Raw genomic sequence first — 14982 nt, 5'->3', positions numbered from 1 at the left:
TACCTGATCGTTGGGGGGAGGCTTGCTTCCTTGCTGCTATGTTGCAAAAATTTGTTCAGCTCATCTGGGAGGGAGGTGTCACTGTCACAGGCAGGTAAAGCTGTCTTGTAATTCATGATCGCCTGGATGCCCTGCCACATGTGCGCGGTGACTCTGCTGTCCTGAAAGTGGCTTATCTGGGCATGTGCACACTTTACTTTTCTAATGGCCCGGGATAGTTTGGCCCTAGCTGTTCTTAGGGCCACCCTGTCCCCTGCTCTGAAGGCTAGGACTCTAGACTTCAGAAGCGCATTCACCTTAGTAGTCCTCCACGGCATCTGGTTGGAGCATGTGGTGATGGTCTTGGAGAGAGTCACGTCATCAATGCACTTGCCACTGTAGCTGGTCGCTGATGCCGTGTACTCCTTCAGGTTCACGGAATCACTTTTGGTTGCAGCCTCCCTAAAGATGTTCTGAAGAGCAGAGGTGGCTCCTTCTGGTGAGGATTTCACCTGCTTTAGAACTGGTTTAGAATGTCTGGTTGGTATGTTGGAATTAGCACAACAGTGATGTGGTGCTCCACACGATACGAGCCGGGATGTTTGTGTAAAAAAAAACCAGCATGTTTTCCCCTTTCTTTGTAGAATTCCACATACTGGTGGAATTTGGGGAGCACTGACTTAAGATTTGCATGATTGAAATCTCCAGCGATGATAAACAGTCTGTCAGAGTGAACATTCTGTGAACATTCTGCAGATCGCTCATAGCCCCATAGAGTTCACATAGAGCCTCTTTAGCATTAGCGCTGGGGGGAATGTAAACTCCGACAATGAAAACCGTGGTGAATTCCCGTGGTAAATAAAATGCCCTGCATCTAACAGTCACAAACTCCACTAGCGATGAGCAGTAACTAGAAACATGCAGTTTTTTACACCATTCCGTGTTGATGTAAACACACAACCACCGTGAGCCTTATTGCACAGAGCTGCATTTCATCTCTGCATGAGACGAGGTGAGCCCATCGAGCTGAATGGCAGCACCTGCAGGATGACTAGTTGTTTTTTTTTTGTCCTGACCTGAGAAATCCCAGTCCTGATGCAAACTTAAAAAGGAAACACTAATCTAAGATAATACCTAATGGCCTTACGCATTATAGCACGGAGATGCTAAATGCGCGATTCTGATTGGCTAGAAAGTGTTGATAAATATTCTATATCATTATGTATGTCGATGCTTGAGACCTTAATAGATAACAGACAAATAAATGTGTGTATTTGTTAATATGAGACAAATTAAGGGTTTTTAGCTGTAGTTCAGTCTTTAAGGTTTTCTTGGTTGGCTTTTGGACCTTATTACATATTCATATGTTGGTTGCACATATTTATTATGTTTGTTTTGCTTCAGAATGATGGCCTGGTGCGTGTGAACGGTGACTCCACTGTAGAGGACAAAAGAGAGAGTCCAGTGAGACCTGTTTCCTTCAACCCAACACCACCTAAATCAAGTCAGAGTCGTCAACAAGTGTCAGAAATCTCAGTGGGAAGTGAACTCTCAGCTCAGGAGTGCACTCAGATTTCCACTATTCAAAAAACTGAACCAATTAAACAGAGAACGGAGGACGAGACGTCCAAATCTGTCACCGATTCAGAGCTAGCAGGTTGGAGACTTTTCTGCTCTTATCTTAGGCTACTTTTGTGTGTGTGTTTGTGTGTGTATGTGTGTGTGTGTGTGTGTGTGTGTGCCTGTTGTTTCTTTTCAGTATAACCTCCGATCTTCATGTTGAAAATGTAGCCTGTGTGTCACCTCATATTTGTACCCCAGTAAAAAAGGAAGTTACGGGAGTTGTATAAACACACGAGCGCTTCGGTTACTTTTCATTCATTAGAATTTCTAGGTGCCTGTAATTTTAATTCATCTGCCTTTTTTTAAATAATTTATACTTTTTAACTTTTAAATTTTTACAAGTCGAGTCTTGTTTTTAATATTTGTCTGTCTCGAGTCAAGTCATATGACTCGAGTCCCCCATCTCTGTTAAAAACAGACTTGTTTCCATTCTCTATTATTACTGACTGTAATATACATACAGTACATAGAGTCACAATCGTTTTAAAATTTTTACTTGTGACAGTGTTAATTAAAATTCCACTTAATAGAATATTACCTCCCTGTGATGGGTTGGCACTCCGTCCAGGGTGTATCCTGCCTTGATGCCCGATGACGCCTGAGATAGGCACAGGTTCCCCGTGACCCGAGGTAGTTCGGATAAAGCGGTAGAAAAATGAGTGAGTGAGTGAGTGAGAGAATATTACCTCAGCATCGGTCTTTATAGCAGCACCGCAATAAGCCTTGGGATTTTTGATCATACTGCATGATTCTGCATTTTGTCTCTGATATATTGAAGACAGCTTGATTTCTCTTTAAACATTTTCATACTTCAGCCAGCTTCAGTCCACAGATGGCTGAAAATGATGGGAGCCAAAAAAGTGATCGTTCTCTATTTATCCAATGCATGCCATGTTGTATTGATTAAATTAATGATTTGTATGTTTGTGTATAAGGCACTGGTACAAAATGGCTGGGAGATCACCTGTAGCCCTATATGGCCTCTAGGTCCCTAAGATAACTTATTCAATTTCTTTTATCTGTTCCTCATTTACTCCTTAAATCTCTTGAGACGTTACCAATTATTTCTTATTGCTTGTTGTAGGAATGCAAACCGGCCCAGATACAGCAGTGAAGCGCAACTGTGTGGTGAAGACGACCATCGTGACAGAGCTTCGAGAAACACACTTGCTCCCTACAACAGCCACTCCTGTTGCTGACCAGGTACTTTAATGTGGAATAATAAACAGGCTTTCAGACCTGTAGATCTGTGCTTTGCTCACAAATGTCACATTTTCTCCATGGCTAAGTTCACTTGCCAACATTTGAGTAAACTGTCCGCTGATTGGTCAGAGCAACCCTGTTTATGTTCCCGGGTTCTTCTCATAGCGTTGGCTGCAGCTCTGTGAGCTTATTGTGGCTTTCTTTTAAAGTGTAGTCCTTGTAATTTTCTCATTTTCATCAGGACAACATTGTTTAGATCAAGGTACATCAGCCATTTTAAAATGGTTGCTCCATTGCTTTCTCACCTCAAAAGAACCGCTCCAGTGTTCGTTAGCATTTGATCCAGGTTCTGAAACAAACACTACAGTGCAGGAACTTAAGAAAGCCCTAAGTCAGTTTTCTAATTTTGCTGGTGTTCAGTAGACCATTAAACTGTAAGTCTAATTCATTTCAATGACATATAATTAAAAGTGCAACATATATTCTAAAGACACTATAATACACAGGCTCTTTAAGCAGAACGTAGGACGTCGTGAGAAATAAAAACACCTATCAGATACTACACCTTAAGCTTGGAAACATTTCATATGAAAAGAAATAAAACATTTTACTTGTTAGCAAAATGCGTGCAAATGTGTGTATTAGGACTATAGTGTGCAGTCGGGGGATTAATTAATTTATAACTGTTGTTTGAAGGATTTCCATACATTTTAGTTTGATCAGATATACTAGATATAATGTATATGATGCATAACATAAGGATTAATACACTGAGATTAGATTCACACTCTGAATGTGTGAATTCTGATGCTTTGGAATTGTGAAATCATCCTGTCACCTTTCCCCGTCTAGATGAGCTGTTCAGATGGATTAGACCTGAAATCTGACGAGAATTCCTTCAGTGAGTCCAGAAAGGCTGACGTTACCTCTTACTCACTGACTCTGTCAGGTAACAGAAATAAACATCCCACAGTTCATTTACACTTCTCCTGTCTTTAAACTCGCTTATACAATTTCAATTATTTTGGATTTCTGGATTTTTCACTCTGTATTCCTTGTTTTTGGCTTTCTCTCTCTCTCTCTCTCTCGCTCTCTCTCCCTCTCGCTCTTGCTCTCTGTTCATTTTCTCACTCTTTTAAAAATCCATCTTTTATCATTCTCTGGCTGTTTTTTTTTTGTATACGTATATGTGTGTGTGTCAGATCCCACACATACCTCCAGTAGCTCTAAGTTACGCTGGGAATTCTTCGCGCCTGCAGGTAAACCCGGCTCATAACCAGGGCTTTTCCTCCTCTAGTTTGAGTGGAGAACGAGGGCGCGTTCATCCACCTAAGTTTCTGCCACTTTCTTGTCGTTTGTCAGGGTCTGCTCCTTGTTAATTCTGTCCATTCTGAAACGTTTTACACATTTAAACCTGCTGAGGGCATGATGAGATCTTTTACAACTGATCTGTAATATATACATTATATATTTTTTCTCCATTTTGTCCTCACTAGGGCTCCATAGTAAGAACCCATTTTTTAACACACCCTAGCAAGCTTCCTCTGGTATTCCCATAGTCTACATACTCGTGTATGTGTCACATCCTATATAGCGTATTTACATTATATACAAGGATGAGCCATAACATTAAAACCACAGGTGACTAACACTGATTAACACTGATTGACTTAATTATTACAGTGGAACCTGTCAGGGAGTGGGATGTATACGGCGGCTCGAATTTGATGTGTTGGAAGCAGGAAAAATGAGCAAGTGTAAGATGACTGACAAGAGCCAAGCTCCAAAACAGCAGGGCATGAGGGGTGTGTCCAGTATGCAGTGATTAGTAACTAAAAAAGTTATACCAGATACCAGATACCACAGCACACCTTCAGAGGTCTTGTGGAGTCCAAGACTCAGAGTCAGAGCTGGTTTGGTGCTACAGTGGGATCCTACACTACTGTATATGAAGCAGGTGGTTTTAATGTTATGGCCACAACGTCACGACTTAGACCATGAGACCCTAAACATCAAGAGGACTAATGATCTTGACCTTTTTGTTGCAAGAACACATAATGTTGACATAAAGGGTGTGTTAAAAAATGATAGAAATTCAGGGAACTACAGTAGTGGAACCCACTGAACACAATTGAGTTCCAGATAAAGTTCCTTTTTTTTGCAGCGTCCTCCATGACGCTTTGTTTGGACAAGTTTCAAGGCTCTTTCCATGTCGGTTCATTAATGTTGCTGTTTTCTGTGTCGTTATTAGCTTGTCATAGAGCAACAAGCAGACTCGTGGTTGGACTGTAAATGTTCTCCTTTCTCTTTTTTTTTCTTTCTGCAGAGGGATTTGACTTCACCAGCGAATGTGTGAGTACCTCCACCACGCTCTCTCATCGTCTACCTTTCCTTTTGCTGTCTGTTTTCGCTTTCCTTTACTCCAAGTAGAAGCTGTCCTGTCATTCTCCTTCTCCTCCTTTTTCCTGTTTTTTTTTGTTTGTTTGTTTCTCGCTGTGTTTAACTGTGTGCGTCAGATCGAAACCCCGATCTTGAACCTTGCAAAGAGGGTCAATCACTGGACTTGGGACCCTAACGAAGAGCGTAAGCGGCAAGAGAGGTGGCAACAGGAGCAGGAGCGCCTGCTACAGGTACACTGATAGGTCACGGGTGTGTCACATGACCTGTGACCCTCCACAGCTATGAGATGGATGCTCAGGTCTAACTACTGGACATCCATGAGATGTAAATAGATTGCAGTGGATTTAGGAAGTTCTGTGTTGGTATTTTTATCTCACTGTCCTTGTGGCCTGTTTGTATGAGTTTTATTCCGTACACTCATCTGTAGTGTCACGCCTTAGAGCTGGTGGTCTTCTGTTCTCATCTCATCGCATTTCACCTTTTCTATTCTATTCCTCTAATTGTTTCTGTCTCTTATTGGAGACCTACACACTGACAAAGACTCCAAGCACAATTGCATCTTTATTGTTATTATGCAACGCAAGATTACGTAAGTCTCTGATCAAGGAATGTCCAAGATTCTTTTTCCAGGCATGTTTGTGTTTCTAAAACCTACTAGAAGAGGTTTATATAACCACAGAGTAGCATATAATGCTAGACATTTCATTATAGGATAAAAATTCATCAAGAGTAGTGTGATACGACCTGACAAAAAGCGAAGCAGATTAATATAAAGCTGCTATACCAGCACAGCCTGTTGTGTGTAACATATTAGAACGTTCGCTCCAGAAATGAACAGAAAATCAAGGATATGCAGAGGGGTTTGGGTTGAGACGCGTCGTGTGTGTGACATCACAACACGCATTCAACCAAACACCGAATGATGTCTGGAGCTTTAGGTATTAAATGTAGTATAATTTTCGGATTAAATAGGAAGTCAATGAGAGCGTGTAAAGCTTTATTAGAGCACTGGTTGATTGTGATCTGTCTGTCCTTGTAGGAGAAATATCAGCAGGAGCAGGAGAGACTCAAGCAGGAGTGGGAGAAAGCTCAGAAGGAGGTAGAAGAAGAGGAAAGGAAACACCACGAAGAGGTGCATCTCTCAGTACTGATATAACGGTGCAGACATTTCCCTTGTTGTCATACCTAACCGGATGGATTCTGAACAGGAGCAACGGATCCTGGAGGAAACGGTGACCCCACTGACCCCGCACTCATCCTCTGGTATGACGGAAGCCCTGTCCACTTCCACGACCCATCACGACACCATTGTGTTGTCCTTGGCTGACTGGGAGAGGAAGCAGGAAATGCTGGAGAAAGAAGCAAAGATGAACCAGAGAAATGGTTTAGAACACAGGTGACTGAGCGATTATAGACAACGCAGTCATTTTAGAGCATGAGGGTCATAATCATTAAAATACAAATGTGTTTATTGGCCCCGAATCTTAAAAGCTTATCCTTTATATGTAGAGGATTAAACATATAAAAATTCAGAATTTCCCCACTCTTAGTTCAACTCGTAAAAACGATGACTTTTTATGACTTTTTATGTGTGTGCTCTATTTTGCCCCCTAGTGGAATAACAAAGTCATAGATTTTTTTTATTTAATTATAGTCCACAGAATGGGTTTAATGTAGGCCTTGGATTGTTAAGTCATATTTTAAGATGACTAAAATATGTCCAATGTCCTTTACTTCCTTTATTATATCTTTATTACATAGATTTATGTCCTTTATTACCACGTCCGATGTTGAGTATTTTCCATTAGACAATACATCCTGAAGTGTTAGTCCCAATACTTAACAGTTTGCCAAAGATTCTATTTTGTTTCTAGAAATTAAAGATTCCTGTTACCACTCACGTTCTTGTTATTCCTCCCCAGTCTACTTTTTTCTCTCATGTAAAAAATTGTAACTTGTCACAATGGCAAGAAACCCCAAATCTTTCTGTCTATCACCGTACAACCCCGTACACTGCTTGTGTGTAGTTCGATTTTCAAAGTCCCTTTGTGAATTCTTACTATAGAAATCAATAGATATTCAAATGAACTGGAGCTGGAACTTAAAAACAATCCAAAACTATCTGACCAATCAGAATGGAGCATTCAGAGCACTGTAGTATAAAACGTATTAATAGATTCTACATGAACTGTAACCGAAATCGGACTGGGAATGATTTGTTAGTCAATGATCTACTAAATGTCAAAATCCAAATAAAGGGAGAATAAAAAATTTGATAGGGTTGAGTATTGAGAATGGTTTGACTTTATGCAAATGTAAATCGACTCGGTGCAGCGACGACAAATGGGAGTGAAGAGAGTAGAGTGCACGAGGTTGACGCTTCATCTTGTATGATATGATGGAGCTATACACTGAATGTTTCAGCAAGAACAATCATTTGTGGCTGCACCCATTGAGAAACGTTATTACCATGGCAACCAATAGCAGGAACGCCTTTCCGGCGACTTCACAGCACGGCGTTGTTTTACTGGTCGATGGTTTGTCGAGCGTCTGCTTTTCTGTGTGATTTTTCTCCACACACAGGTCTGATGAGACTAAAGCAGGATCATCTCCACAGCAGAAAGACCAAAGAGCAGAAGTTCAGGAGAGTCAGTCAGCTACACCACAGCTGCAGTTCACACAGGGTGGGCTGTAAAAAAATAACTTACTTTAAACTGCGATTTCCTGATGTAGAAAAACACAAACATAGAGAATTATAGCCTGTTAACATGTGTGTCGATACAGATGGGTCCTGGAGCTGCAAATCGGAGAGCAAACAAGAGTGGAAAAAAACAGCCTCCCTGGACAGGAATGTGAGCCCATCACAGAGTCAGCCTCCTAGGATGAGGAGGTGTGTGTGTGTGTGTTTTAGTGTGTAGGTGTATGACATACAACATGCATGTGGGAATGTGTACCGCTACGGATTTGGATCAGCTTGTCTCTGAGACACACAGCATGCGTTTGTGCTTTATTTTGAAATGCAAAGACCTTCAGTTGAAAGATTTATCATTTTGATTGATTCCTTTTGTTTATTATTTGTTTTCTGTCTGTTTTTATTTTTCCTCCATTTCCATGTTTAAGACCTGATATTGATATGATATGCCATGCTAAAAAAGAAAGCAAGCCAGGTACAACAAAGGACAAAAAACGCAATACTGCTTGCTTTCTCATATGTATGTGTGCCTGTACGTTTGTGTGTGTGTGTGTGTGTCTGCGTGCTGATGTGCTCAGGTCTGGGTCGTGTGAAAACGTTTTAGGGGCACACACATCTCCATCATCACAAGACACATCACCCTCATCTTCAGACAGGTAGGACATTCACACACACACACACACACACACACACACACACCTTGCACCAATTAGTAAAGTGCATGTGAGTCATTTCCCATCATGCCATTCGACGATGCTTATTCACGCATGTTGTTATGGATGTGTGTATGCGTCTGGCTTTCCTCGGTCTCGCTCTTATTCTATTTGCTTCCTGTCCTAGTGTTTTATTTCTCTTATGCCACAGCAACTATTACAATGATTCGTTTATTACGTTTACGAAAGCATACGTTTTTTCCGTATATAGTCACATGGTGGAGCGTCGGCCACACAAGAGCCCGTGTGAGTTAAAAACAATCAGCTTCTGTGCGCTGTGGTATAATTCTGATGAATATTACAGCAGAGTCCACTGCAAACAATAAAGAACATATTTTAAGCCCTTAAACCCCTGGTCTGGTGTTCACTTATTCATTAACGCATAGAATTACAAGATTAAAAGATTTAATGAATAAAAGTCTGGACCCACTGACTGTCCCGGATGTTTAAGGGGTTAAATTCATCATATATTTATCTATATCTTAATCTATCTAGCTATAAAAAAATTTGATCTAATTCTGCAGGTCAGTGAGTGCGAAGAAGTTGTGCTCTAGCTGTGCACAGCCACTGGGGAAAGGAGCCGCTATGATCATCGACACTTTGGGCCTTTACTTCCACATTCAGTGTTTTAAGGTGAGATACACATGTGGGGTGGTGTGTGTGTGTGTGTGTGTGTGTGTGTGTGTGTTTGCACAAGCCCGTTACTCAATCATATGTGTTTATTTTCGAGTCCTTTATGGGAATCACCAACCGCCTGTGTGTGTCCCAGTGTGGTGTGTGTAAAGGGCTGCTCGGTGAGACGAGCACAGGAACCGACGTCCGGATCCGGAACGGCGTCCTGAACTGTCATTTGTGCTACATGAAATCTCGTGGTGAGCCATTTCATAATACCACAATCTATTAACCTTCATGTGTAGTATTATTAACATTCGTTTCAAGACAACCAAGACAGAAAGTTTTCATTTAAATATACAGATTTATTATATATGAGAATATAGAGAATGTTTTGAGTTCAGTTCAACTTTTGATCCTGTCGAAACTGTTCGAACCAAGGATGAAAATGTTGACAGGAAAAAATAGGAATACTTCTACAATTAAGGGCAAGTTGTGGCCTAATGGTTAGAGAGTCTGACTCGTAATCCTAAGGTTGTGGGTTCAAGCCTCGGGCCGGTCACAACTGAGGTGCCCTTGAGCAAGGCACCGAACCCCCCAGCTGCTCCCAGGGCGCCGCAGCATAAATGGCTGCCCACTGCTCCAGGTGTGTGTTCACGGTGTGTGTGTGTTCACTGCTGTGTGTGTGCACTTTGGATGGGTTAAATGCAGAGAACGAATTCTGAGTATGGGTCACCGTACTTAGCCGTATGTCACGTCACTTTAAAATGAATAAATAGAACAGCTTTTAAAACATCATCTATTTTATTGTACTTAGCTGTGTGTCACGTCACTTCATTAAGTATTAAATCTAAGCCTTTGCCCATATTGTTAGTGCTAAAGGACAGGGGAAAAGATTAAGTATGTCTAATCAGCATGGTATGGACTAGACAGATGGCTGTTCACGTACATTCTGACTTGTTAGATGAGGTCAGAGTTGAGTTGCATGTGTGAAGTAAAGAGTAACTTAATCCAGCACCACAAATTGACAGTTTGATATAACCACAGTACGTCACCTGTCCTGTCATCTCCGCCCTAAGCAGGCGCTGCCAGTCGAGCCCGAAGGTGATGCGAGTGCAAATATTTATTAACAGTAGTAATCAAACTGTAAGACATAAACCAAAGTAGTGAAACAAACACTAGGAACAAGACTGTCGCAGAGAAACAACAAACGACATGAAAGTGAAGTGAAAAACAGCTAAGTACGGTGACCCATACTCAGAATTCGTTCTCTGCATTTAACCCATCCAAAGCACACACACAGCAGTGAACACACACACACACCGTGAACACACACCCGGAGTAGTGGGCAGCCATTTATGCTACGGCGCCTAGGGAGCAGTTGGGGGGTTCGGTGCCTTGCTCAGTCGTGGCCGGCCCGAGACTCTAACCCAAAACCTTAGGATTACGAGTCAGACTCTCAAACCATTAGGCCACGACTTGCCCCAATACATGCAGTGTATAAAAAGGAAAGAGCAAAAAACCAGGAACTTAAATATTAATAGTATGAACAGGATACACAGGAAAAAGGTGAACAGTGCACACTGCTGCTCACTGGTGGTCTGGGGAGTTTTGGAAGCCATGGCACGTGCTGAAATGTATTATTATTATTATTATTATTATTATTATTATTATTATTATTATTATTATTAACTCCTATATGACCCTTTTCCTCTTACAGCCGCTGGTCAACCCACAACGTTATAAAGCCTTTTTTTTTGCTCCCGAATCCAAGAGGAACTTCACCATTTGCCAAGCCCTCAGAAAACTGGGCCAACTTCACGATAAACACTTAATAATAACATGTATGTGAATTACACTTCATTATATTTCAGAACGTCTCAACAACAACAACAACAACAAAAAGAAAACAAAGAAGCACAAACCACTTTTGACTTAAATGGATCAAACTGGAATGTCGTTTGGATTTGGACAATATTTCTGTAGGTGGGGTTGGGGGGGGGGGGTGTCTCCTTGTGGCAATAATTCGAACCACCACACGCATGAGCATGCACTGCGTTTATTCTATTGGTAAAGTCTCTAGCTCAAAAAGCAGAGCACGCGGAAAGCTCCCGGGTAGATCAATTAGCAATTTGACCTGTTTTATTCATAAAAAAATTCTTTTTAACTAAATCCCGTGAACGACCCTTGTGATTGAGACGTGAGAGACGTGGCTGTTGCGTATTTACATCAGCAGTTTTGCACTTTAGACTTTTGAATCTATGAGCCTTCAGCCACTGACCACAAAGTTTCGGGAAGAAACACAAAGATAAGTGTATTAAGCAATGATTATTTAATCATTTACCTGTTTTTGCTTGGAAATGTAGAACGACTGAGATGTCTGTCAAACCCGTTTGGCTTCCGAGCAGACCTCGAGTGTACTATATTGGGGTGGGGGGTCTTTTTTGACCTATGTAGTATGCTTAGCGGAAGTAGGATGCCAATTCGAATGCACCTTGGATTTACGGCTGAGTCCCAAATGGCTTGTCGCACCACGTAGTGCACTATAGGGTATGTAATATGTCATTTGGAAAGAAAAATGATCGATTTTACAAAAGATCTAGAAGTCAGTATGTCGTCCCATATCCTCTGCACCCTATGCAGTGCACTGCTAAAGGTATTGATTGTAAAGCCTTTTAGGATTCAGCCAGAGAATGAACGGATTTAAAAAATGTCTTGGTTTGTTAACTAAGTTAAGTTAATTGTAGTGTTGAACAGTTTTAAGAGTATTTCCTCTTAGTTTTTCTATTTATGTTCTCTTTTGTTTATCATCTCATTTTGTTCTAATGTTAGTTTGCCGGTTTTTTAATGCATGATGTTTGAAGTCTCAGAAATACTAGACGAATATCGATTATTATTTCCATCGTGTTGTTTTTTTCGGTCGCTTATGTATGTTTGGTTTTTCACAGTCTCGTGCTGGAGAAAGAACAAGACAGTCGGGGTTTTTTGTTTTGTTTGTTTGTTTGTTAGTTTTATCTTGTTTTGGAGAATCCTGTCTACTTTTCCCGACAGTCGTCGGTCATATCAATGTCCATGCCGTGCCTTAAATATGACCTGTACTCTTGGTGGGAGTTTGTGAGGTCGTGTATGTGTATGCAGCATCCAAAGCTTTGTAGAGCGATTTCACATATTTTTTTTTTTGCAGCCCACATTTAATGTACAACACTAAATATATACTGAGCAAAATTCTCGCTTAAGCCCGTTGTGTTTTGTCTGGATAAAAATAGTTTTTAATGAACTCATAAGGTTTTGGCGTCCAACTGGACTTTGAGCATTGAAGTTTCACGTGTTAATCTACAGACAGCAAAGTTGAATTCATTTCAGGTTTATTCAACAATTCAATTCTACAGTCTCTAAGCTTTTATATTACTTATCTTTATAAGTTAGCATTGTTTACATAGTTGGACAAATCAGAACTATATTAACGGGGCCAATAGGCAAGTAACAGCTTCTTAATTCAGTAGTATTTCAGTTTCAATTTATTTGTCACATACAGAGTACGACATACAGTGAAATGCTTTAAGTTTTTATATATCCCAGGTTATTATGAGCCCTGGGGTCAGTGCGCAGGGTCAGCCATAGTATGGCGCCCCCCCGAGCAGATGAGGCTAAGGGCCTTGCTCAAGGACCCAACGTTGATGTCTCAGCAGCTTGTGGGCTTGAACCCCCGACCTTCTTATCAGTAACCCAAAGCATTGAACCATTATGTCCTCTCAATTTTAATTTTAATCCTGATCAGGAAGACCTTAATGATTAAAATTAAATACCCACTTGCTAGCCTACGGTCCTGCTTGAAGTACCATGACAGAAACGCATGCGATTAAGCTAACAAACGTATATGACATATAAACTTTACAGCGATCGAGAAGGAAATTAGAATGTGCCTGGAAATTGCGTCATCGGTGTTCCATTGTCTTTATAAGTGCACAATTCACGATACTGATTTAAAGCTGATTGAGACACAGCCTTTTTTAATGAAAAGTAGCTTTTTATACAGTAAGCTGTTAGCCATTCAAGTGAATTAAGACAGATAAAAGGAAACTTGAACCTCATCTAAAAAAAATTGTTGGTTTATCGATCTGTCGTGTCTATGTGTGTAGTGCGGCAGGAGGTGGGATTGTAAGCGAACTGCTTAAACGTTTACAGTTTAAAAGTAACGCTGCCACTTTAGTTATAGCTGACAGCTAGATAAAAAAGTAATACTTTTGTTTTGGTATACTTTTTGTTTTGTTTTTTATCTTTGTTTGACAAACTTGCCTGCTAGGCAGCTACACACACTTGTCCCAGGCTCCTGGGCTGCTGATTTGTCCAACCATGGATAATATTTACAAAGAATAACCCTCAAGAAAATTCAAGCCCAAGTCTGTTTAAATAACCTTAATAATCTTCCTTAATTCACCTTATTATCCTGTTTTGTGTAAAAGCAGGATGTGTCCCAAACATCGGGAAACGATAAGAGTTCTGTTTGGAATCCGCCAAAAAATCAAACCCACCAAACTTAAAAATAAAAATAAAAGTGAGAGGTTTTCAGTCATTTCTAGTAAGAACACAGACTCGACATAAATACTAGTGTTTGGGACATGAACTGTTCATGTATGCCTTTTATTTGCTTTGCTAATCTCTAATTATGGTCGAATAAGTAGGTGATTAGCAGGATTATTAGGATTATCTGATATTTTGTTATTCACTGTACTTTCAAGTCCTCCTGGGAAGATATTTCGTATTTACGAGTTCACGACATTAGGTGCAAGATGAAGGTGAACCTTCTATTAATTACTTCTAGAAAGTCACGAACAAAATGTTAATCGAGGGTGATTTTGCTATTTTAATCAATTTGAGCCAACTTTATCGTTACATATTGTATCGTAATTGTACAATGCTCACATGCCTTGTGCAGGTAATTAGTTTGTTAACAATATGTTCATTAAATCCATGTTTTCTGAATGACACGCTGCTAACTCTGAGCTCAAAGAGATTCTCCACTCGTAATTTCGACATTCTGGTGGAGTTCTTGCGCATTCAACTCGTAAATACGATCTTTCTGACTTGACTTGAACGTACCATCAGAGAGGAATTGAGTTGTTGATGAAAGTGACCTGGTGAAAGCTCGATATTTATTCGATCATCTTTGACAAACCCTCCAGAAGCAGTGGGTTTTATAGCAAGTGTATGTTTATAAAAATAAACTATTTTAAATGTACTTCTGTGACTGTGTGTGTTTGTGGTGTTTAAGACCGGCACAGTGTTTTGTTGATTTTATATTTTTGCCACTTAATGAAAATGAAAGTACGGAAAAAATACAGAATAGTATAAAATACAGAATAGTATAAATCTTTATTAACGTAATCAATTCTGTATGTTGTTCATGATTTAATGATTTCCAAACTCCAGCTCTGCAGAAGGTTTTAATGCTTACGGTTTGAAATTAACTAAAATCCTCCCTATTACTATAAAATTATAAAAAAAACATAACAGGATATTTTTTAAAACCTAGAAATCCATATGAAGTCCCGTTTGCCATTTTTGTCTCATGGGAAAATCTGTAATCATAAATAAAGCCCAAAAATTGATAATAAACATAAAACATGAATAATAAAATTTGAATAATAAATAAAATTAATATATATATAAAAAAAACTTAAATATCATCTTAATGTCTCAATGTTTTAATCTTAAAATCAATTTATTTATAAAAATATGAATAAAACATTTACAGTAACT

General features: G+C 39.9%; 1 protein-coding gene and 1 long non-coding RNA gene across 9 annotated transcripts in view; one reads left to right on the top strand and one right to left on the bottom strand.

The window, feature by feature from the left end:
* The window catches only part of limch1a (LIM and calponin homology domains 1a), a 55132-nt gene extending 40671 nt beyond the window's left edge, over positions 1–14461 (top strand). For 4 of the 8 annotated variants that reach the window (XM_047816148.1, XM_047816147.1, XM_047816153.1 and 1 more), the window contains 14 exons: positions 1384–1636; positions 2687–2805; positions 3658–3754; positions 4008–4064; positions 5132–5157; positions 5322–5435; positions 6245–6337; positions 6414–6601; positions 7789–7889; positions 7990–8095; positions 8476–8553; positions 9135–9243; positions 9380–9482; positions 10943–14461. In XM_047816148.1, the coding sequence (XP_047672104.1) occupies positions 1384–1636; positions 2687–2805; positions 3658–3754; positions 4008–4064; positions 5132–5157; positions 5322–5435; positions 6245–6337; positions 6414–6601; positions 7789–7889; positions 7990–8095; positions 8476–8553; positions 9135–9243; positions 9380–9482; positions 10943–10968 (1470 nt within the window). In that variant the 3' untranslated portion in view covers positions 10969–14461. The remainder of the gene's footprint in view (positions 1–1383; positions 1637–2686; positions 2806–3657; positions 3755–4007; positions 4065–5131; positions 5158–5321; positions 5436–6244; positions 6338–6413; positions 6602–7788; positions 7890–7989; positions 8096–8475; positions 8554–9134; positions 9244–9379; positions 9483–10942) is intronic. The other 4 variants (XM_047816150.1, XM_047816151.1, XM_047816149.1 and 1 more) reach the window with 4 other exon arrangements.
* Positions 6420–11700, bottom strand: LOC113660722. Its single transcript, XR_003444861.2, has 3 exons — positions 11567–11700; positions 7675–7894; positions 6420–6554 (listed from the first exon to the last, which is right to left on the bottom strand). It is a non-coding gene; the product is annotated as an uncharacterized LOC113660722 (long non-coding RNA).
* Positions 14462–14982: the final 521 nt, after the last annotated feature.

The sequence above is a fragment of the Tachysurus fulvidraco genome, chromosome 7 (assembly GCF_022655615.1).
Source record: "Tachysurus fulvidraco isolate hzauxx_2018 chromosome 7, HZAU_PFXX_2.0, whole genome shotgun sequence".
Classification (NCBI taxonomy): Eukaryota; Metazoa; Chordata; class Actinopteri; order Siluriformes; family Bagridae; genus Tachysurus; species Tachysurus fulvidraco.
The sequence above is the reverse complement of the archived record's forward strand: the minus strand, read 5'-3'. Positions and strand labels throughout refer to the sequence as shown.